We start from the raw sequence: 25,125 nt of genomic DNA on the forward strand, positions 1-25,125 counted from the left end.
TAGCACCAAGCAGAGGGCCCCATTGTGTTAATGCTGTACAAACAGAGTGAGAGGCCATCTTTGCCCAGAGCAGTTTATAAGTAGACAAGAGAAAGAAACAGCGGGAGGGGAAACAGTGGTAAAGCAGGACTGAAGGTCATAGAGCAGTTTACTGACAGTGCTGGATGAGAGTTTAAGGCCTTTGGAGCCCCCTAGGTGCATTATTTACTAAGCCACACTATGCCTGGATTATGCTCCCCATAAGGCAATCATGGGAGATGTGCATGGACACACTTGAGAGAAGGTGCTAAGGAATCCTGCAGGAAAGACTTGCTTTGGTAGTGAAAGTAGGTGATCAGAAAGTAAAGGTGACCTGATGTTTAGCTTAGGACCCAGAATTCCCAGGTTCTAGTCCTAGCTCTGCTGCTGGCTTTGGACAGGTTGCTTAACTGATGTTTACCCATCTGTAAAATAGGCATAGAAGTTACTTGATTGTATAGTATACTAAGGAAGGCTCTTGGGAGTTGGCATCAGCACTGGGGTTAGAACTCAAGCATTCTCAGCTGCATCTAGGATGTGTTAATATTAATATAATTTATCAGTTTTATTTATTAAATAAAAATAGTAATTAGTATGGGTCTTAAGCTCAATCTGTTTGATCAGAAGTGTGACAAGATGGCCAATGTAGTATCGTGAGTCCTGCATTTTTCTTGGTGGGGGGCTAAGATACCACCCCTACCCCCTGCTCTTGGGGCACCAAAGGCCCCACTAGTGGCCCCAGAAGGTGGTAAAGGAGGGAAGCAGGGGAGGGGTCTGGATTTGCTTCTTACTCAGAGCCCCAGCCCCTCTCAACCCTTGTAGGTTCTTACCCTCTTCCCCCTTGGATAGGGTACCTTCAGTCCTTAAACACTGGGAGAGGGAGTCTTCTTTACTCTGATTGTCCATGTCTCACAGCATCTCTCCAGGCTCCCATCCTCTCCTTCCTCCTTGACTGCCTGAAGCAGGGGTTTTTTATTAGGTTACTAACAGGGCCTTAATTGACTATAGATGCTCCAATTAACCTGTAGCAACCCTCCCTAGTCTACAGGGAACCACACCTTAATTAGCCTAGGGTTTACGTACTTCCCTTTGACCACTCTCCCACTGCTCCCTGGCCCTCCTGTATCACAGAAGATAAGAGTTCTTGTCCCAAATCAGGCTCCAGAGAATTCACAAAGGACCCTTGGGGGGTATGACAGGAAGCTCACCCTAAGACAGATGTAGCCTGAAAGACTTATTAAAATCAATAATAGTAAGTAAATGGTAAAATACTCAGAGTTACAAAGTTACAATTGCATTACTGCTATTCAAAAGATACATATGATAATATAGTATTATATGCAACAAAACTTTGGTTAATATACTCACACCCTTCCTTGATAACCTGGTGGTAAGAGACACAGGACCAGCCTTGCAGTTCAGATTTCTCAATTCTTGAGTGGGGGATGCAGTGCTTAGAAAAAGCTAATGCTACTTAGGGTTTACTTGATTACATTAAACTTAAAATCAAAACCTAATAAACTAAGAATAAAAACATAGGGAAACTGAGCTAGTTCCCTTGAAACTTAAAGTTTAAGAAGAACAAGTACAGCCTACTACTAGGAATCATAGATTGACAGAATAGACAGAGAAGGAATAGAATGTAAGTGAGAATGAAAGAGCAGAGTACTGTAGCGAGCTGGGTCACCTCTTTCATATGGCACTAGTGCCAGAAATCCTTCCTCTTATGCCCAAATGTCATTCCTCACCCACACAATGTTAGGGTACAGTTACCCCATAAGCTAGCATATTTGTGCTGTGGCAGAGCTCTGACCTTGCTCCCATGGGTCCTGCACTTCTAGGCAGTTTATGCTAGCTTCAGTGGCTCACTGTGACCTTCCACATAGCCCTTCTCGCTCTAGGGCCAGGGTTACAGTCTGAGTCCTTTTCATCATAGGCCTGCAAGGAGGTTGGTGAGAGAACTCCCACAGTCTCTGTTCAGCCTCCTGTCCTGACAGGGGCCTGACTTCCCCTCCCAGGAAATGTTCCTGTAGTGGTGGGTTGGGGGGAACCCAGGCCCACCCTCTACTCCAGGTTCCGGCCCAAGGACCCTAATGGTAGCAGTTGTTGGCAGCCAACCTTTCACTGCCAGAGTTGCTACATTTCCCTGGGCCACTTCCCCACAGCTCTCCTGTCTTCACCCTTACCTTAGGGCTCCCTTAACAATGGTTTGAGGGTGTCTTCAGTAACCAGCCCTTCAGCTGCACTTCCTTTCCCCTGGCTGACTGGAGTGAACCCTTTTTATAGTGTCAGCAAGGCCTTAATTAGAGTCAGGTGGTCACATTAACTGAATGGCCTCACCTGACTCTTTACAGGTTAATCAGATTCAGGTGTTCTCATTAGCCTGGAGCAGCCCCTGCTCTGGTCAGTCAGAGAACAGAAAACTGTTAATCCAGTGGCCAGTATATCTGCCTTCTGCTATTCTGCTGTACCCAACTGGCCTGAGTCTATCACAGTGCGTATTTGATGACATGTACATATGCCCATACGTTTTCTTGCGGTATACCTGTTAAGTCTGTGGGTACAAATTGAAACCCCCTCCCCCGCCATTCTTCCATTGTCTATTGGTCTAGATAAAAGGCCCTAGACATAGCATGGGTACTTATCTATTTAGGTAACAAGATGAAGGTCAACTTTACTTTCTGGGTAAAAGGTCTTAATATAGATATGGTAACTTTGCCTTAGCTTAACTTACAGGATATGGCCTGTAGGTCTCTTGCATTACAGCCAAAGTTACTTTAATATAAATCTATAAATCTATTGCAATAAACTGAATACTTAAACTATAAGAAAAGATATATATATAATGCAAGCAAGCAGGTTAATCCTAAAGGCTACATAGCATCCCATTAGACCCTCTCTCTCCCTTTCTGTCATCAGGGTTTTTGAGCCTTGAAATAAAAAGAAATTAAATGGATGCTCTCAGGATTGACAAGTCTGAGCTGCAGCCTGCACTACAAACACACAATTTAAAGCTATTCTCCTGAGTCTCCAGACCCTTCAAAGTGAAGGCAGCAGTGTACATAAAATCCTTCCCAAAGCCATATGGTACCAAAGCCCCAGGGGAAAGCAGTGCCATACTGCCTTGTACAAATGCATGCAAGCTGGTAACAGTTGTTAGGGGTCACAAATCACAGAGTGGCAAGATGGCAATCAGAGAGGGCAAGCAGCCTCCTAGGTTATAGTCTCAGATACTCCGGCTGACATCTGAATAGACGGCAAGTGTAAAGGGCATATAAACATACTTGCCTCTTTATTTGACAAGTCCCCAGCAAGGGATCATGGGTAAAGCAGTTTCTGTAAGGGCTGGGGTTGGGGAAATGAGTTCCACCAGTTGTGTGGAAAGAATCTGGCCTATTGAAATCCTGGGATGGTGGGTGGACCTCCCCAGAACAAAAGGCCCACCTCCGCCACAGAATTGACAGACCAGGGGTAGGTTGGGCCCTTAACAGGTCTTTATCCTTCCCTTTGCCAGCTGGGCTTGATGTTTCAGTTGGCAGGGGCTCCAAGTAGGTCACTCAGGCTGTAGAGACAAGCTAATAACCCACTTGGATGTCTACTGAGTGAGTCATTTGTAGAGTGTGTTCCAATCTGTATGGCTTCCTTTTTATGATGCTGCCTTGTGTTGTTCGCCAGCTCTTTATCCTCACACCCCTGCAAGGTGGGAAGAATAACCCCAGGCTGCACCTCAGGCCCAGAGCCCTTTCTTTCTTGTACACCAGAACCAAGCCCGGTTCCAGGCACCGGCCCAGCAGACAGCTGCTTGGGGTGGCCAACGGTGAGGGGCGACACTTCCGGGTCTTCGGTGGCAATTCGGCAGCGGGTCCCTCACTCCCTGTCGGAGTGAAGGACCAGCCACCGAATTGCCGCTGAAGACTGAAGCAGCGGTGGTAGAGCTCCAGATCATGATCAAGGCTTTTCTTTCTTTCTTTCTTTTCTTTTTGCTGCTTGGGGTAGCAAAAACCCTGGAGCCAGCCCTGAACAGAACTCCAGGGCTGCCCCAGAAACAGTGCGAGGAAGGGGTGCTGCACTTGCTTGTGCTGCACTTTCCCAAGTCAGTTGTTCTGACTGCTTGTGTGAGTGAAGTCAGCGGGATCGGGCCCTTGGAATGAGTCATTGTGACCTCCCTTCCTGAGCTGAGAGCTGGGCTTTAGAGTAATCTTCAGAAGTGGCGCCTTGTGCTTTCCATTCAAATCCCTGCCTGCTCCCCTGTGAGCGGCAGGGCAGAGGCATTTGGTGCTGTTTCTTCAGGTCCGGCAGCCAGGACAGAATTTCCTCTAAGCTAGGTAAGATCTGTTATGCACAGCTGGAGGGGCTGTGTGAATACAAATGAGCAGAAGATGGGGCTGAACCTGACCAGACCTCTCCAAAAAAGGAAGAAATTCATGTTATTATTTGTGTTATATTCAGAAAGGAATTTCATGGCTGGCCCTTAACTCCATAGCGGGCTAAACCAAAACCCTGGCTTTGCTCCCCTGAATTTTGTCAGCGTTTAGCTTTCTATCAAAACTTTGCATCACTGCCCCATCTCTACATATGAATGAGCATGATACTGAGCAGTCAGTGCATCCCTGTATCATCCCAATTTTATGGATGGGGAAACTGAGGCACAGAGCGGCAAAGTGACTCTGCCATTGTCACACAGCGAGTCCCACTCAAGATTACTTCCAAGCTCACAAACCAAACTCTCTAGTTATTATTGTTTATTGAGTGCACAAGCTGTGCAGCTGTTTCTGTACAAATCTATTGATGGACTCTGCTGCTGTTTCAATTAGAGCGCGGTCCAGCAAACACAGTGCTAGAACATCCTGAGCAGGTACAAGTGTGAGACAGCGTAGGATCCTAGCAGAAGTCCTTCTTCAGAAAAGGGGTCTGTGGAAGAATTCTCCAAGGAGGGATTTTAAGTAGGAGAAAGGAGGTCATTTTGTGTACAAAGATCTTTTAATTACTGCTTTTACTAGAGATGGGAGGAAGTAATAGCATTTGGATCCAGCTGTAGATTTCAAATCCTTGTGGCTTGGTGGTGTTTGGATTCAGAGATTTGTTTTGGACCATCACAGACTAGCCACAAAATTCAGAGCTGGATCAAAGGTCAGATTCTGAACACCCCCAAGTTTGGTGTTTTTCATTTCAAGGCTGTGGTTTTGTACCCATCTCTGGCTTGTATAGACGTTTGAGTTGGCATGTCTACAGCACTTTCCATCCAAGTACCATTCCCACTAATAATAGTAACAATTAATGTATGCATGGTTTTAGGGGTGTCATTAGAGGCCAATTAAGGGTGTCGTTAGATGCCAGAGCTTCAGCAATGCCAATTGGCCTTTTGGCCATTGCAAAGCAAAGCAAACTTCAGAAAACCGTTTATTGAATCCCCCTCTAAAACAACCGTTAGCAGCTTACAGCTGCCTGTCAAATTCCAAGACACTCATAGGCACAAGTCAGCACAGTTTACATTCCCAAGGGCCTGGCAGGGAAAGGACTGAGATCTAATGCTTCCCCTTTGTGTGTGTGCTTCTTCGCTTTACTGTAGCATTCTGCAAAGGCAGGTTGGTTAAAAAGATATTGTTCATGTGTCATAAACAGATAGCTAAGAGTTAATGTTTCTTTTACCTGTAAAGGGTTAACAAAGGGAACCAAACACCTGACAAGAGGACCAATCAGGAAACTGGATTTTTCAAAGCTTAAGGAATGGGAATTGGGGGTTTCTTGGTCTGGTTTTTGTGTTCTGGGCTCTCCAGCTAGAGAAGGGCTATTTCCAGTCCGTCTAATCTCTCGTTTCCCAGTTGTAAGTACAAAGTTCAAAGTAAGAGCTTAAATTGTGTTGCTGTTTGCGTCTGGTTATCTGGCGGTGGAGCTTATGTGTATATTGGTTATAAGTACTTTAATGTATTGTTTTGGTAAGGCGTTATCCTTTTCCTATCTGTTTACTATTTCTATAAATTGAAAGCCCTGTATCTTACCATCTAGATTACAGAGAACGTTATTCTATTCTTTCTTTCTTTTTTATTAAAGTTTTGCTTTTAAGACCTGTTGATTTTTTGTTTCTAGTTGACCACCAGGAAATTGTGGGAGAAAGGAAAGACAGGGGGAGGGGGAAACTGCTCTCTGTGTTTAACTCTCCTATGGTCTCCAGGGCGGAAGAAGCTACGGGGAAAGGAGATAGAATCTTTTCTGTTCCTTGTCTTGGGGTTGTCTCTCTTGTGAGAGAGGAGACATGCTCTTGGTATTGTGATGTAAAGAGGTGCATCAGATAACTCTCAGGTTGCCCAGAGAGGAAATCTGGGTGGAGAGAGGGGGGGGAATGGTTTATTTCCCTTTGTGGTAAGACTCAGAGCCTCTGAGTCTTGGGGTCCCCCGGGAAGGTTGGGGAGACCAGAGTGAGCCAAGACACTGGAAATTCTGGCTGTGGCAGCGAGTGCAGATCTAACTGGTAAAAGCTTGAGCGGTTCATGCGTAGCTGCTCAGGTTATGAACGCTAAGGTTCAAATTGAGTAGGAAAGCTATGATAGTCATGTCCGAAACTTTTTGAAGTGAAGGATGAATCCCTCCCTTAGTTATTTTTCTATTGCCTTCTTGGGAAAGACAAGGGTAAAGTAGTCGAGACACAGTAAACTATCCCCCACTCTTGAAAAAGCACTAATACCTTTGTGTTCTGTAGTGGGCAAGACTCACTAGCCAGCACCAGGAAAGAATTCCCTCCCCCCTTTTAAATAGTAAAAACATCCCCCAGAAAAATTTTCCCAATCCATCTAACATCCCATCACAGACCACTGGGCATACTTACCTGCTGATAATCAAAGATCAATTGCTAAACTAATTGCCAAAATTAGGCTAGCCCATCATACCATCCCCTCCACAAACTCATCAAGATTAGTCTTAAAGCCAGATATGTCTTTTGCCCCCACTACTCCCCTTGGAAGACTGTTCCAGAACTTCACTCCTCTAATGGTTAGAAATCTTCATCTAATTTCAAGTCTAAACTTCCTAGTGTCCAGTTCACATTCATTTGTTCTTGTGTCCACATTGGTACTAAGCTTAAATAATTCCTGTATACCCCAGGATACATTCCTGTGACATCCACTGTCTTTTCTAAGCACATTATTTAAAATGGAACAAAAAGAACGTTCTTGTCACTTAGTTCCTTTGGAGGTTTAGCTCAGGTAATAATAATTAACTGAAAGAGAGGAAAAAAGACACCGTTGGCTTGGCTAGAATAGAAAGATAAAAGGAATGGCCAAAAGGAAGAGTATTGTGGTTGATACCCTGAACTTCATGTCTGCTCAGTTTATGTGCAGTATCATATATCGATGGGTCAAAGCATGCTGGTTCCAACCAATTCCCTTGCAGTTTTTGTAGCACTTTATATGTAAATTGGAGAGCTATGTATGTACTTTAGGGAAGCATTTATGAGCCCTGGGGCTTTGCCTTACGTTCAGCAAAAGCTTTGTTCAATGTTTTTATTCGCTGGCTTCTTATGTACAGAATGATGTTATGCTATAACAGGAAACAGCTAGAATGAGTGTATGGGAGAGGGTGGCCCAGACAGACAGAATGGCTGATGGCCAAATCTTCAAAACATGTGTTTTGGGGGATATTCATTCTGGGGCATATAGAACGCGGGTAGATGTACACAGTTGACACTTGATTGATCAAATCATGTCCAACTGTGCATAAATCTGAGTCTAAGGATGTGTGCAAAAAGGGGCTTGCCCAAAAAATTATGCATGCAAGTTTGGGTGCTGAAACTGGGGTTGTCCAGAGAACACTGCTGCAAGCATTGATTGAAAAGATTGAAGAATGCAGTGTGAGTGCATGCCACTGATAAAGAGGAGGAGGGGAAGAAAGTCAGTCAGGCCATTCATTTAAAACATCTGCTGTTTAGGGGGTTGGGTAGCTCAGGGATTTAGTAACATGATTTGGAATTTCTGAATCTCTCTGTGGCTGTTTCAGATCAGGAGTGGTTGAAAGCTGTTACCTTCTGATGGTAAAATGAATTGAGGTTCTCAGTCCAATAGTGAACAGGTGTCCAAATCAAAATCTGTAGCCTGACTGGAAGTCATCTCATCAGACACAACCAGGACTGTATCACGTGGTGACTGAACTACCTTTTGGCCTTGGAGGTGGTTGTTAATTTTGGAACTCGGACTCTCAGGGTAAAATGTTGGCTCTTTTGAAGTCAATGGCAAAAGTCCTGTTGAAGTCAACAGGGCCAAGTTTCATCCTGAGATTAATATACGAACACAAGCTGCTGATCAGCAACGAACGCTGCTGTGCTGATTTTTCAAAGAGCCGGGTTTAGCCTATGTGTATGTTAGAGCTGGGGATGTAATTTCCAGCTCAGGAAGATGCATGCACGTGTTAGCTGCGATCAATCTAGCATGCTAAAAACAGAAGGGTTGGTGCAGCGGCGTGAGCATCGGGAAGGGGAGTGACACACAGAATACCAGTAAATAATAAAAGTCCCTCCCGAATAAGATGGGGGTGTATTAACTGGATTGAGTGAATAGGCTTGCATTGCTGCCATATCTATTTTGTGGATAAACAGATTTCAATCTGTTGGATCGTACTTTTCCTGAATATTTAGTCCACTTTTTAAAACACCCTTCTCTGAACAGCACACTTGGGAAGATTTGTTATATCCACAAACTGAAATCTACACATCTGTGCCAGTGTACATCAGCTGAGGTGCTGGCTGAAAACGCTAGGAAATCTGGAAATGAACGGTTTAAAAGATTTGCTCCATTCTGTTAAAAGCTGATGTAAAGTGCACTGCAAATAGCCCTCTCTGTTAAGCCCACTTTTACTGGCCCTACAACACCTACAAAATAATGCTGCATGTTCTTGAGCACCATCTACTGGCAAATTACTATTCACTGACTTTCAACATATCTAGATCGGGTTTGAAAGTGGAAATTATGTTTTGTGGGAAATTCTGACATTTTAGGGGGGGGAAATTGTTCCAAATTAGAATGAAAAAACAACCTTCCAGAATGTCTCACAGAACAAAAATTCCAAAAGATTTCAATTGAGGACCGCTGAAATGTTCTGATTGATTTTGCGTCAGCCTTAATATTAAATATAGTGTTACTATAATATTAACACAAGTATTGTACTATACAAATAAACAAAATTAATCTAAACATTTTATCATTGTTCAAATCAAAATGTTACTGAAATTTCCATGGGACAAGTAGAGAAATCAGTATGTTCTATGGGAATTTTGACAAAACTGTATTTTTTTGATGGAAAATGATCTCATCCTAATTTTTTCAACCATACATACAAACGTCAACTTTGAAGAACACTCTTGTAACAAGGTCCCCAGTGCCATATAATCTTTCATCACTTTCTGTCATTGTTCTCAATTTACACTGCTCAAAATTAACTTCACCCCTTCTCTTGATCTTCAGTGGAAACATGCTGTGAGACTTGACTGTCAGTTTTATACATTGTCTATTAAATAAGTAATAAAAGTTCTGAAAAGAACTGAATCGCCGTCCCTGGACATTATGTTAGAATTCTATGGAGTCCTGAGCTGGCCAGGTAGAATATTGTTATGCATGTCAATTAAATGATTGATTGGGTTGGCGTTAGGAACCATGTTGATTATAGAGTTCCAGTGTGTTACGAGACCTCCACATTCACTTACAACTTTATATTCTAACTTGACTAATTATGTTGTACAGCAATGAGTGTGTAGCCCCTATAGTGTGTAATGAAGTAGCACGTGTTAGTGTTTATAGTACTGGGGACGGATCCTCTACATAGGAAATGAGATTATAGAGTCTTGGAGTCTGTTGTTGTGAATTTTGCACTTATTTTTGTACATTTTAGGACACAGAATAATTTTGTATTGAGACCTGCCTGGACACAAGCATGTGCCCGTGTAGTTCTCAGTCAGGGAATCAACTGGATCCCTAACTGTTCTTTTCCAAGCTTTACCACGAATCCATGTCCCTCATAAACTGAGCGCACTTCATACAGAAGATACTGAGGGTGATAAACCGGGTACTCTTCTTCCCCCTTCCCATGCATCTGCAGTTACTTTTCAGAGTAGAACCATACGTCAGTAACCATTGGACGGCCAGCAGACCCTACCCCTCACTGACACTTCCCATGGCTCATGTGGGACTATGGCTTCACTGTTAAAGCAGGAGACTGGGACTGTCTTGCCTGTGACTTTCAGTGATTCAGTTTAGCTCTGTGGAGCAGAGTTTGCCTATCTGATACATGGGCATCATACCTACTTCCCAGGGTAACCTGAAGTGTAATGACTGTTTGCATAACTGTCATAAGTAGATAGGTAAGGGTTAATTTTCTTTTACCTGTAAGGGGTGGACAGGGGGGAATCAAGCACCTGACCAGAGGACCAATCAGAGAACTGGATTTTTTTTAAAGTCTGGGAGGGAAAGGAACTCGGGGTCTTTTGTTTCTCCCGGCTATGGATTGAAACAGCTTTTCTGCTAACTCCAATCTTCTTTCTAATATTCTACTATCAAGTGTGAGTACAAAGGAAACCAAGCAATAGGCTGTTATGTGCTTTGGTTTGTATTTACATGGGTGTAATTGCTGGACTGGTTTAAATTGGCTATTTTTTGAATCAGACTGTGTATTCCTAATTCTTATAAGCAAGAGCCTGTAATTGACATCTTAATGCAGTGGGTTATATTTTTCTGTATTTTCTTTCTTTTTATATAAAGTTTCTTTTTAAAACCTGGTTGAGGTTTTTGGTTTTTCTCTGGTTAGGCTACAGGAAAGGGGGGGTGGAAAATCTCTTTATGTTAGCTTTACTAGGTTTGAATGCATCGCCTTAGGGAGAGGTTGATTGGCCTCTTTGTTTTGTATTCAAGGAGTTAAGTACTGCATCGCCCAGGCTCACCCAGGGAGGGAAGCTGGGGATCAGATAACGAGGAGACAAGGGGGAGGAACTTGTTTTCCCGTTTGAGATAGGAGACCCAGGGGTTCTGGGTCTTGGGGGGTCCCCCAGGGACGATTTTGGGGGGCTTCAGTGTACCAGGCACTGAATCCTGGTTGGTGGCAGCGAGATCAGCTGGGTATAAGTTTGGGGGGAGTTTCATGTTAAGCCCCCAAATTTTGGATGCTAAGGTCCAGATTTGGGACAGAGGCTTTATCACAATAACATAATGAGATTGTGAGGCCAGAAGGATTAGATCAGCTAGTCTGAGCTCCTGCATCACATAGGCCAAAGAATTTGACCCAGGTACCTGTGCACTGAGCCCAATTACTTGTGTTTGACTAAAGCATATCTTCCAGATAGGCCTGCGGTCTTGCTTTAAAGGTAGCAAGAGATGGGGAATACACCACTCTCTTGGTAGCTTTTTTCCAGTGGTTAATTGCCGTCAGGATTTACAAAATTGGGCCTTTATTTCTAATTGACTGTGTCTGGCTTTAATAACCAGCCACTGGTTCTTGTTATGCCTTTCTCCTTAGAGGCCAGTTGCCATGTAAATGCAAAGTTGTTTCTTTTTGTTGTTTCTTTTTGTGGCTTAATAGAAGCAGAAACCTACACTGCAGTCCTTTACCAAGCAAATTGAGGCAAAACCTCTGGGTGCGGAGCACTCACAACCCCTGGTTATGACTCTGCAATAAGTTTTCTTAGTCACAATATCCTGCCGTATGTGTGGTGCATCAGACTGTTTTCACGGATACTGGATGGCTTTGTGGTTTTGGCACAGTTCTCGGAAGTTCCTAAACAAAATGGCAGTGCTGTTGTAAAAGGCACTGAAATCAAGACAGAGTGATTTTTTTTCCCCCCAATATATCTCCCTGCACCACACACCTCCATGTGTAGTGACCGTAGCAGAATCTCCCCTCTGTATTGAGTTTCCTGTCTTGTAAACTGAAGTAAATGAGAATATTAAAGTCACAGCATCTGTGGTTATGTCTGTTATGGGTATTTTTATGCAATATAATCTCCCATTTCAGATCACTGAATAAATTTGGGCTCTTTTTAATAAGGATACATTTACAAATAGTTTGTAAAAGGTTAATACATGGTTCATGGATGTCATAAAATAGTATTAATCAATTGTTAGAGTTCAACAGATTGCTTGTAAAAGTCCTGCTGGTGTATTAATCCCCATATATAACACAATGTGCTGCTAAAATCTAGTAATCATTATTAATATCAATGTCTGATGCAATCAATATTCATTTATAACTATTTCTAAATAGAACCTTACTATGAAATGTGAGTGTTTCTAGGATAACAAACCCAAACTGGAGTGAAATCACAATCTCTCGTGGCTGCTGATTTATGAGTGTTACTGGGCAATAGTTCTATTTAAAGACTTCCTAGTTGCATGGCATCTCTGTAATCAGCCTTGCAGAGGCTAGTTGCTTTGAGAAACAGCCTTCAGAATCTAGCCCTAATGGCTGTAGCTGTGTGTGTCAGTCTTATCTGGGCGCCTTTTGATTGATTGATTTATTTTTGGAGTGGGGGGAGATTTTGAGCTGGAGTTTAAACAATAGCAAGTGGCCAACATCAAGATATGCAACAGACTTCTTTGGAACTGCCAGCTCCAACGGAGTCTGCCTCTCCAATCTGCGCAGCTTGTGAGAGGCAAATGAAGATCTTTTGCAGTTCCAAAATCTGTCTGTGACTGTGTCCTGTGAGTCAGGGCCCACCAGAAGCTGCCATTCCCTCTCCCCTGTGATCTGACAGAGATGTATAAATAGGACTTGAACTCCCTCCACCCTCCCTCACTACATTCATGCACACACATGCTCAGTGCTCTCCCTCTCACCCACAAGTGTTAATGTTTCTTTACACTAGCCAGGGTTCCTTACCCAAGGGGAAAAATTCACATGCATCCAGATTTTTGTTTTCCTTTCAAATGTGACACAGTTGCAGTACCCCTGGGGCTGCATCTGTTAGAACCTCTCTGGGATGCCTATTTTCAATAAAAACCAAGGGGCCTGATCCTGAACCTCTTACTCACAAGAGTAGCCCTCCTCAGACTAGCCCTGTTGCATTCAATAGAATGACTTATATGGGCAAACCTGATTTTTGGACTTCTTTCTGTAATGCTTGAAACATGTATGTCTGTGTTGAAAATATTAGTTATAGATTTTTGCATCACAAGCACTGATGAGGGTTTTTTTTTTTAATATGCACATTATAGATCCCTGGATTTTATGAAGTGTTTGGATGGAATATTGGTGCATGATAATAAAATTGTGCATGCTGTTCTTTACGTGTAAATGTTGATTCTGCCAATATAGGATCAGACTAGAAGCCCTTTATGTTGGTGAGTAGCTATTCCACTAGCAGTCTAGGGTGACCAGGTGCCTTATTTTTTACTGGAACTTCCAGTCGAAAAGGCGATTTCACAGCATCTGGTCAGATGGGCACCCAATGTCCAGTTACTGCGGGTGTGGGAGGTAGGGAGGTGTTGGGTCATCACCCAGCCAGCCCCTACTCAGCCAGGGCTGCCTCCTACTTGTGTTGGGAGGCTGCAGCTCCGTGCCCTGGCTCCATAGGAGAGTTTCTCCTGACCCGGGTGTGTGTGGGTAGGCAGTGGCGGGTGGGAAGGGAAAAGTAGCGAGCGACAGAGGGGAGGGGGAAGAGAAGTGGACATGGGGTGGGGTCTCTGGGGTAAAGGCGGGGCAGGGCCTTGGGGGAAATGGTGGAGTGGGGGAGCTTCTGGCACTCCTGTTGGTGATATTTAAAAACTGGACACTCCAAGTTGGCAATCCTAGCTCAGCAGTCCTGTTGGAGTCAGAGGCTCCTGGTTATTGCAGCATAATTAGCAATCATATGTGGAAACAGATGATCTCAGAAATGACAATATGTAAAACAATGAGAATGTAGCTCAAACGATCCCCTGAAAAATGATTAATTTCAATGTGTTTTAATGGATAGTTAATCTTCATTGAAAGAGCAGTTTTCCCATTTTTTTTTTTTTTTTATGGCAACTCTTGTGATAATCAGCAATGCCTACAGAAAGGCAGAGTGAATTGGGTACTGTTCTGGGACAGCTCTGTCACTGGCCTATTGCATGACTTTGGCCAAGGCATTTCACCTTTGTCTGCCTCAGTTGCCCCATCTATAAAATGGGGGTAATGATGCTCCTTTATAGGGTGCTTTCAGATCTACTGATGAAAATCGCTGTATACAAGTTAGATATTATAACGGCCCATAGGTGGGGAAATGAATGGGCCAAAATAATCTGCCCTAGATGTCAACACACGGGCCCACACTACAGAATTTAACAAGGTCCAAAACATATCTACATCTATGGTACCACATGCAAACCTTCATCTACAATGCTTAGATTGTAGAACTATGGACTATGAGGATTTTTCTGAGAAAATTCCTGCCCCCCAACCCCCGCTGTATTTCAAGTAACATGTAGAAATGGTCAACATATCTACATTTTGACAAAATTTCAACTGTTGATGAGAATCAGGAAGGAAAGTAGTTTCTTCCCCTCCTTGTCCCCCCAAACTTCATGAATTTTCCACAGTGTTTTTCAGTCAGCTCTAATCCTTTCCAGGTCAAAAAAGTGGAAATTCTCATAAGTCTCTAGAGAGCTGGGAATTCTCAACTGCTACAATTAACTCGGGCCTTTGTGTTGCATCTTATCATTCTGAAGACAAATTTGTGGGACTAGAGCAATTTTTATCCTTCTTGTGTGAAAAGAGAATGTTTCATTATACAGATTCCCCATGGAATACGGATGAGTACATGGACTTGAGCCTGCAAACCCTTACGTACCTGAGTAAGCCTGTTGACTTCAGTGAGTGAAGGGTTGTAGAATTGAAACCCGTAATAGCTCTATTAATCAAAGTATCTCAAAGTGCTTTATAAATATCCATTAATCAATCCTCACAACATCCTCCTTAGTTAAGTAGTTCTTCATTTTACAAGTGGAGAAACTGAGGCACAGAGCAGCTAAGTTACTTGCCTATGGGACAAACAGTGAATCAGTGTCAGGGCCAGGGATAAAGTCCAGAATTCCTTTCTCCCAAGCTTCTATTTTAACTATCAGAAACTGCCTTCCCTGGCTGTGTTGCTATGACACTTTCTTTGTACCAAAATGCAGGGCAGAGAAAGCAGTAGGGTAAAATCAGACACTTCCCAATTAGGGAGTCCTTTTATTCTGCAGCAAAACTAATCCATGGCAACTGCAGGTGCTTAGCTTCTGGACTAGCCGCTCTCAGAAAATGCAGCAGCACCAGCCTGGGTAGCTGCAAAGCAGCATTAGAGAGAAGCTCTGTGTCAGATCATCAGTGTAGTCGGCAATGTCATAGTTGGAGTGCGATTGTATGTGTCGGTGAAGTGGAGGTGAGCCAAATGAAGTGCGATAATTGGTTAGCAGTACTCAGATTTTGCACCAATGTAAATTAATGAAGTGCTGGGGTTTCCCGCCCTCCCCCCCTTCAAATTCTTTAAGGTGATCATGACTTGGAGATCGTTACTGGGACAAGACCTGATTCATTTGTTGGTGGTGTTTCTGTTGCTATCTTATTGCTCTGCGCCTTCCATCCGGGGAGTTCAAAGCACGATTCTAGGATTTGTGAAAACATAGCCCCCTCCCTAGGCAGGGAAGCATCATTATCCCCATTTCACAGGCGGAGAAACAGAGGCACGGTGAAGATGATCAGCTTGCCTAAACCTAGATTCACATAGGCCTGTGTAACAGTGCAGGGCTTGGTTTTACCCTTTGGACTCCCCAACCTGTGTGGGGTGGGTAGTAACTTGTTGGTAAAGGCCAGCTGTAAATTCTTACCTCCAGGGAGCCAGGAGGAAGCAGGAGAAGAGTTGATTTGAGGAATGGGGGTTTCTAAGGCACAGTACATGCAGGGGCTAACATAACTGATGCCTCACCCCTTGCTCAGGGCTGTTCCAATCTCTCCCATATTGATTTGAATTGAGGGCAGAGTTGAGAATAGAACCCTGCTTTCCTGTCTCCCACGCCCAGGCTGTAATCACTGATCCCCACATCTACAAAAGGATTCAGTTGCCTAGCTCCCACTTTAGGCACCTAAGCCCAGATTTAGGCACCGCTTTTCCTTAAAACCCCCACTAAGCTGCCACCCAAACTCTGGGGGCACCTGAATCCCTTGGCCAGAAAGGTCCCCAGGTTGCCTAAGTGCCTGCCACTGGACATGGGCACAACACCTCAGTCTAGGCACCTAGCTCGCATGTAAGGGTCTGTCTGCACTGTAGTTAAACACCCATGGCTGCCCCAGGTCAGCTGACTTGGGATCATGGGGCTCAGACTGCAGGGTTGTAAAATTGCTGTGTAGACGTTTGGGCTTGGGCTGGAGCCTGGGATCCTCCCCACTTGCGAGCCCCCAGAGCTCAGCCTCCAGTCCGAACGTCTACACTGCAGTTTTACAGCCCTGTAGTCCAAGTCCCGCAAGCCTGAGTCAGCTGAAATGGGCCAGCCGCGGGTGTGTAGACCTATCCTGAGGGCCTCAATGGGATCCTCAAACCAGGTGGAGATAGACAACAGCCATCTTGCCGTGGGGTCCAGTCTGGTAGGTGTTCTTAACACACGCCTAACTCCAGGCAAAATGGCAGGGGAAGGAGCAGGTCTCTGCTAGAACCCAGAGGCCAGTGGTTAGGGTACTCACCTGGGAGGAAGGAGACCCTGGTTCAATTCCCCTCCTAACCTGATAAGCAAAGGGATTTGAACATCGGTCTCCTACGTCTCAGGTGAGTGCTATAGCCACTGCATCTTGGGATCCTCTACTGTCGCTCCTGTTGAAGCTGCTCTACTGTGTATAAATAATGAAATACACATTGGGTCAGAGAGTGTGAGCTTGACTCTATAGTCCAGTGGTTAGGCCTTTCCCCTTATTATTGTTAATAAAGGTATTAAATAAGCCCATGCCTAGCACCTGTGCATGGCACGTTCTGGGCCAGCCAGCTGTCTGATGGATCTGGTTCAAAGGGCATACCCAACTTGGTAGTAGCTAGGCTTCAGGCTGAGTGGTTTTGTAAAGCTACCTGACACCTCTTTTGTTTTTCAGATTAAATAAAAGGGGAGGACCCAATACCCTATCCCCAGTCCCAAATGGCCTGGTGCTTCCAGTCCATCTGGAAGTAAGAAAATCTGCTTTGGTGTATTTCTCCCTCTCCTCGCCCCTGCTTTCCAGCTGTCTGCCATAGGTTCCTACATGGCCCCCACTACTCTATCTGAGCACCTCACAATCTTCAGTGTATGTTCACACCCCTGACTGCCAGAGCTATAGTCACCTATCTTTTAAGTGCAGACCAGGCCTCAGTTGGCAGCAAGCTGGGGTGTCAATCTACCCCACACTGTCGTGCCCCGCATTAAGTGTCTGTGTGGACCATGCTGCCATGCACAACAAATTCCCTAGTGCCCTTTGCTCTGCCCTGCTTTGAAATGGGGTAGCTCAAAGCACCCTAGGAAACTTTTGGTGTGTGGTAGCAGAAACCAGACAGACACTTAATGCGGGACATTCTAGTGCAGGGTAGAGTGACACTCCAGCTTGCTGCAAACTGACTGTTTGCTTAGACAAGGCTTAGGCTACTGCTCTAACCACTGGACTATTCTTCCTGTCTGTTAATCATTTGGACACGCAGTTAGACGCAGGGCAATGTTCCTGAGCCATCCCAAACCTTTGTGTTTCGTCCATTCTACATCAGCCAAAGCTAGCACAGGGCAAAGTTGCCACCTTGTCTTCCATGCAGTCACACAGGCGTAACTCAGCGCAGGCTGTGGCCTGCCATCTGATGTTGGAAGGGTTAGGTAGGACACATTGAAGACTTTGTGACGAGCCCTGAGTCGGTGCAGAATGACAGGGAGACTGAATGTGATCAATCACAAAAGGAAAACCAGGAAATGAAGGGGAGAAGATAGAGAGTCAAACCATTATGCTGCAAAGCACATTCCGTCAGGAGAATTTTATGCAAGCCTAAGCCCTGAGATGCTGATCCTCATGGTGCTCAGGCTTTATCAGCTAAGTGGGAACTGGTTTTTCTGGCTGAGTTGTGATATGTTATCTTCTCCGCTGACAAAACAGCTGGGTATTGTTTTCAGTATGGTCCCTCTCTGCACTGCTGATCCAATATCCCTTCAAGTTACTATTTAAATATCACAGTTGATGGAAAAGTACAGGTAAGCGGCAAAAGGGGAAAATGGATATTGAAAGAAATACAGACAGAGAGAGCACAAATAAATCCATTAATAATCTGGAACCTCAGGGAAGAGCTAGAAGTTCCAGTTTAGGGAGGCACATAAAGAAACTGGACATACTGAGGGGTTTTCCTGGTGGCTTTTGAATCCACCTCGCTGGTAGAGAAAGGAGGGGCATGTGCTGTTTTTCCAGATTTGCTTGGGGTCAAAAGCAGGAACAACAGCAGCACTTCATCACTCAGTGGTCTACATGTGCACGTTACCAATGCTAACACGCTCTCTTTCCCTGTTCGTCTGGAGAGTAGAGAATAAGGATCTGATCCAAAGGCCGTTGAAGTCAGGGGGAGTCTTTCAATGGACTTCAATGGGCTTTGGAGCAGGCCCTTAGAAAGCAGCTACTCCTCTACCCCAATATAACGTGACCCGATATAACACAAATTTGGATATAACACGGTAAAGCAGCGCTCCGTGGGGGCGGGACTGCACACTCCAGTGGATCAAACCAAGTTCGATATAAGTACATACCCATGGTGTTCAGGCAGGTTTGTTATCCGAGGAGCTAGCTTTGCTGCTTACCTGCTGACTATGCTTCCCCAGTTACACTCCTACCTTTCATGTACTAGCTTGCAGAGAGCTATCACTAGGACGTCTACACATGCTGGGAATCACAATCCTAGAGGGAGTTCTTGAAGGAATGCTGGGCCTCAGGGAGCAGAATTTCTCCTAGAGCACCCAGTGCACTGTGATCACTGATACACTCCATCAGATGGAGCAATATATTATGCCATCAACTACAGCCCCACCTTCAGACCTTTCTGCACCCCAAGGGCTCACAGATGGAGAGATCCCTGTGCTCTACTGGTCACAGGGACTGTATTGCCACAGAAGTGCGAATGATTATTTTTTGTCTCTGATACTTACATGGCCCCCAGTACAGTTGTGTCTGAGCGTCTCACAATATTTAATGCACTTATGCTCACAAAAGCACTGATAGGGAAGTGCTATTATCTCCGTTTTACAGATGGGGACTGAGACAAAGAGAAACTTAGGGCTTGTCCCACATGGAACTTCAGTGTGAGGCAAACCAAAGCGTTAATTTACCGTGCACTAGTTTGCCATGCAGCAATGTCCTATGTGGTGCTAACGGTTCTGTAGTGAACAGGGCCGGCGCTTCCATTTAGGCGACCTACGATTTGGGAGGTGCCGCCCTTGGCGGCAATTCGGCGGCAGGGGGTCCTTCCACGCTCTGGGTCATCTTCGGCAATTCCGCAGCGGGTTCTTCACCCGCTCCGGGACCCGCCGCCGACATGCCCCGAAGACTAGGAGTGCGGAAGGACCCCCGCCTAGGGCACCAAAAACCCTGGCGCCGCTTCTGGTAGTGAATTCTGACCTACTCCCATTTGGCGACAGCCAGGGCACTGTAGGTTAACACTCTGGCTTGCTGTGCACTAACATCCCAGGTAGACTGGCTCTGAGTGACTTGCTCAAGGTAAAATACTGTGACTGGCTGGATCACAGAAAACCCCTTGGGAACTGCGAACTGTTGTGCTGAGACTATCCCTGAGCCCATTTCCCCTGACAGCTTGAGACTTCAGTGCCCTGCCTGGTTTGAGCCAGACATGCTAGCCTGCTGCAAACCCAGACCCAGGTCTAAACCATATCCCCTAAACACTGCAGGCTTAACTGAAAACAGCTGACAGAAGTGTTCCTGTCTCTAACACTCAGATGCTCAGCTCTCAAGGGTGTCCAAACCCCAAATAAATCTGTTTTACCCTGCATAAAGCTTATCGGGATAAACTCATAAATTGTTCTTCCTCTATAACACTGATAGATATGCACACTTGTTTGCTCCCTCCTCCCTGGTATTAATACATACTCTGGATTAATTAATAGGTAAAAGTGATTTTATTAAATACAAAAAGTAGGATTTAAGTGGTTCCAAGTAATAACAGACAGAACAAAGTGAATTACCAAGCAAAATAAAATAAAACATGCAAGTCTATGCCTAATACAGTAAGAAAACTGAACACAGATAAAACCTCACCCTCAGATATTTCAATAAACTTCTATCACAGACTGTAAAAGCAGCAAAGAATCCTGTGGCACCTTATAGACTAACAGATGTTTTGGAGCATGAGCTTTCATGGGTGAATACCCACTTCGTCAGATGCATCTGACGAAGTGGGTATTCACCCACGAAAGCTCATGCTCCAAAACGTCTGTTAGTCTATATGGTGCGACAGGATTCTTTGCTGCTTTTACAGATCCAGACTAACACGGCTACCCCTCTGATACCTATCACATACTGGATGCCTTCCTAGTCTGGGCACAATCCTTTCCCCTAGTATAGCCCCTGTTCCAGCTCAGGTGGTAGCTAGGGGATTTCTCATGATTGCAGCCCCCTTTGTTCTATTCCACACTCTGATATAGCTTTGGCAAAAGGAATCTTTTGTCTCTCTGGGTCCCCACCCCTCATTCTAAATGGAAAAGCACCAGATTTAAGATGGATTTCAGTACAAGGTGACACGGTCACACATCTTGTGAGACGCCAAGGCCATGGCTACACTGGCGCTTTACAGCTCTGCAACTTTCACGCTCAGTAAAGCCTCTGTGTAAACAGTGCCGCAGCACTGGAAGCGCGGCTCCCAGCGCTGCAAGCTACACCCGTAGAGGATGTGGAGTACGTGTAGCACTGGGAGAGCTCTTTCCCAGAGCTGGTGCTGCAACCACACTCGCAATTCAAAGCGCTGCCATGGCAGCGCTTTGAAGTTGCAAGTGTAGCCATACCCCAAGCCTCCATTCCTTCCAGCTTAACTCATAGGAAGGCCTGCAAGCAAACAGAGCCATCCACAGTCAATTGTCCTGGTTGATGAGAGCCATCAAGATTCCAAAGCACCCTTAATGGCCCACACTTTGCACAATTACAATAGGCCCGCAGAGTTATATTTTATATTTCTAGTTTCGGATACAAGAGTGATACATTTATACAAATAGGATGACCACACTCAGTAGATTATAAGCTTTGTAATGATACCTTACAAGAGACCTTTTGCATGAGGCATATTTTAGTTACATTATATTCACACTCATCAGCATGTTTTCATAAAATCATATAGAGTGCAACGTCACAGCGAGGTCTGTGGTAGACAAGGGAATTGAACTCATGGGGTCTGTCTGAATGAGAGGGACATGGGCCTCTAGCAGGTAGCACCTGGTTTATTGTTAGTTTAGGAAAGATCTTGCAGATGTTACCAAAAGGCTATATGAGAACCAGGCCTCCCAAGATGAAACAAACAAAGCTGGATGTCGTTGGTATAAGCTTTCACTTGTGCTGAACAAAAGAGATGGCCTTAGGCTTAGAGGATAAGAGATTCCACATTTTCGGCTTTGATCAGTACCGGATTTATTCTAATAAAACTCTAAGGTTTATTACAAACACTCATCTTGTAGTATGATACAAACTACTTATTCTTAGTGTGTATGATGATATTGCTGTCTTTTAATTTCCTACATGCGGATGTTTTTTCAGTGGGTGTGTACCATGCATGTTCAATCCCTAGTACGCCAGCCAAGATGGCAGCTGTTATGAATGCAAAAGTTCTAAGGAAATAGGTATTTATGTGCTCAATCAGCCCACTGGCCCATGTAATCCAGGATCTTGTCCCAGCTAGCAGCCAATGCAAGAGGGTTCAGAAAAAAGTGTAAAGTTTCCATCCTGGACAATGATGGCATTGGGGGACACAACATTTCTTCCTCACTCCTGGGAGTGTGTGGCTGGCTTGTGTGTGAAAGCAGGAAGGTTTATATGCTTTAAAGATTTCATGTCTGGTTTAATGCAGCTACCCTGCTTGTGCACACATAATACAACTGCTGGCTTTTGTGGAGGCGTGTTTGGAAATGTGGTCACGGGCATACAGATGACTTTGATGATTAATTCGAAGAGATGGAAGACATCTGTGAGGCTTTGTTCCTGATGGGGTATTCTAGAGGAAGTCCTATTGCATAGCCTTTGTGGTGGTGATTTGCATACCTCTCTGATAGACTTGCTTTTCTTTTTCAGGTGCTCCTTTTCAAAGGTCTCAGCACCCTCATGCTACCTCCTGCCGGCACTTCCATCTGGGCCCCCAACCTCAGATCTCAGCTGACTTCCCTCTCCCTCACCCTGTCCAGCCGCAGCCAGGGCTGAACCCTCACATGGCGACGGCTCACCAGCATAACGGCCCACTACACCAGCCCCTACCACCTCTGCCAGCCCTGCCGTTTCAGGATGTGACAGGACCCTCCTTCCTACCTCAGGCGCTACACCAGCAATACCTCCTCCAGCAGCAGCTCCTCGAAGCCCAGCACCGCAGGCTCATGCCTCATCCAAGGTGAGTGACCTTTCCACCAAGAAATTGGGCAGCCAGCTGCAAGCCACGAACTAACCCACTCCAGCCAGCCCATGGCTCTCAAGGGCGATGTCTCTCCTTACATTTGAGACATGACAATACAAGCTCAGCCCTAGGGTAGCTGGGGCTGACACTCAGTGTTGTCAATGGGGCTCACACACATTTGAATCAGGGCTGAGTTTGGCTCCATGTCCTGTTTGTGGAGCGCAGTAAAACAAAGTTGATGTCAAAGTTGACTTGTTGGATGTCAAAGGACATTCTACACACATCTGACCTGCTGGAGGGGATAAATACCCCTGGCCTGATTTTCAGATGCAGAAGTCCATGAGACCTTCCAAGTTTAGAATGGAGGGATGTCCTTGTCCTCTTACGATCTGAAAAGTGGTTCTGAACAAATGATATCCGGGGGCCACGTCTTTCACTCACTTCCTATGACATTTGGTTTCTAAGTGCCAGTGTCATAGATTCATCCGGCACCAAAGCTGTGATCTTTTAGGGTCAGGTATCTTCAAGAGGAAGAGAGTCTGCAGAGCAGATTTTCAACTTCTGTTGCACCTATGCAATTGCATGGCGATCCACGGTACAAACACCTAGATTAGGGTGGGAAAACTTTTCGGCCTGAGGGCTGCATCCGGTTTTGGAAATTGTATGGAGGGCTGGGTAGCGGAGGGCGTCGTGGACCAACCCCCACCCCCATCTGGCCCCCTGGGACTCCTGCCCCATCCAACCCCCCCATTCCCTGATGGCCTCCCCGGGACCACTGTCCCATCCACCCCCCGGCTCCTTCTCTCCTGACCGTCCCCAGAACCCCTGCCCCTGACTGCCCCCCACCGCCCCATCCAACCCCTTCTCCTTCCTGACTGCCCCCCCTGGGGCCTCTGTCCCCTTTCAACCCCCCAGGTCCTCGCACTCTGACCGCCCTGACACCTATCCACATCCCCACTGCCTGACCACCCCCCACAAACTCTCCTGCCCTCTACCCACCCCCCCCACTCCTGTCTCCTTACTGCGTTGCTTGGAGCACCAGTGTCTGGTGGTGCTACAGCCGTGGTGCCCGGCTGGAGCCAGCCACGCCGTTGCCACTGCACAGCACAGAGCACCGGGTCAGGCTGGGCTGTGCAGCAGCGCTACCCCAGGAGCTCACAGCCCCACCACCCAGCGCATTGTGCCAGCGGTGGAGCGAGCTGAGGCTACGGGGGAGGGGGAGCAGCAGAGGAGAGGCCAGGGGCTAACCTCCTGGACCAGGAGCTCAGGGACTGGGCAGGAGGGTCCCGCGGACCGTAGTTTGCCCACCTCTGACCTAGATAGAATGGGAAATGTAGCTGTTCCAGTAAGAGTGGAGTTCACAGTTGTGACTGTGTATGAAAAAATCATTGAGTGATTCCTTACAGAAAACACCTGACTGATGTGCCCATAAAGCTCAGAAAACTCAGACGCATGAAGGAAGCTCATTAAGAATATAAAATATATACTTCTATGTGTACGTTTAGTGGTGGATCCTAAAAGCACATGGGAGATCAGAATAGGTGAAAGTTACTCAAAAGTAATGGGGAAAACATTTGGCTTCTTAATTATAAGACTAGTTGGGGACATGCATTTAAAAGTACTAAGACAGAGTCTCTCACACTAGTGTAACTCACCTGAAGTCATTGGAAGTACTGGTGTAAATGGCAGGAGAATCAAGATGACAGTTTTAAAACTGTACATAATCTATACTGGGCAACAAAGAAAATGGGGAGTTTGTATGAGATATATAAATGTTTGCTGGAGGGTTTCACAACCATATAGGAGACTTTATCACATATTCTGGGTCTTTTCACTTATATGTGCATATTATGGGAAGGCAGAGGATCATCATTCTGGATGCAGGCTTGATGCTATAATCCAGCTGAATGCAGAGTAAATGATGCTTCTGATTTGAAGAACATTTTGTCAAGGAAGGCAACTTGGCTTCACACTGGACAGATGGCTGCAAAGAGAATAATTTTAACTCAACAGAGATGGAAACTGATGTCAGGTCTTACTCTGCCTGCATTTCTTGAGAGAGTGGTTTGTATAAAATATAGGATGGGGAGATCTATTTGAAAACATATGGAAACCATTTGTGGATTATACTAACGGATCAAGAATTAAAGCATGAAACTTTGCAATAATGCTGTGTTTGGAAGGATTGCTGCAAAGTGAAGGTTCCTGCTTTCCGTGTGTTTTCCTTGTTAAAGGTGTTTTCTTCTTGTGTTTGTTTTGTTTTGCATGGATCAGTTCTTTAAGTGGGTTTAATGATTAGCAGCAAATATATTTGTGGCTAGGGTAATGATGATATGTTTATAACTTAGTCGTACAGTGCACTCTTCTGAAACCATACAGTGCAGTTCTACATACAAATGTCCTCAGAATATCAGATCAGTGGCACATTTAGTCAATGAGTTGTGGACTTGGTGGTCATGGGCTCCTGGGGGATTCACAAATCAGGTAATAGGTTCACAACCTCTATGCCTTTCTCACAATGTTACATGGGTGATGCCAGCTATATGGGATGGAGTGCTCAG

General features: G+C 45.2%; 1 protein-coding gene across 1 annotated transcript in view; it reads left to right on the top strand.

Annotated features, from left to right (window-relative positions):
- Positions 1–25,125, top strand: part of ARK2C (arkadia (RNF111) C-terminal like ring finger ubiquitin ligase 2C) — a 115,923-nt gene that overhangs the window by 60,811 nt on the left and 29,987 nt on the right. The window contains exon 2 of the mRNA XM_032768968.2: positions 22,252–22,561. Coding sequence (XP_032624859.1) covers positions 22,252–22,561 — 310 coding nt within the window. The remainder of the gene's footprint in view (positions 1–22,251; positions 22,562–25,125) is intronic.

This window comes from Chelonoidis abingdonii, chromosome 6, assembly GCF_003597395.2.
Source record: "Chelonoidis abingdonii isolate Lonesome George chromosome 6, CheloAbing_2.0, whole genome shotgun sequence".
Taxonomy (NCBI): domain Eukaryota; kingdom Metazoa; phylum Chordata; order Testudines; family Testudinidae; genus Chelonoidis; species Chelonoidis abingdonii.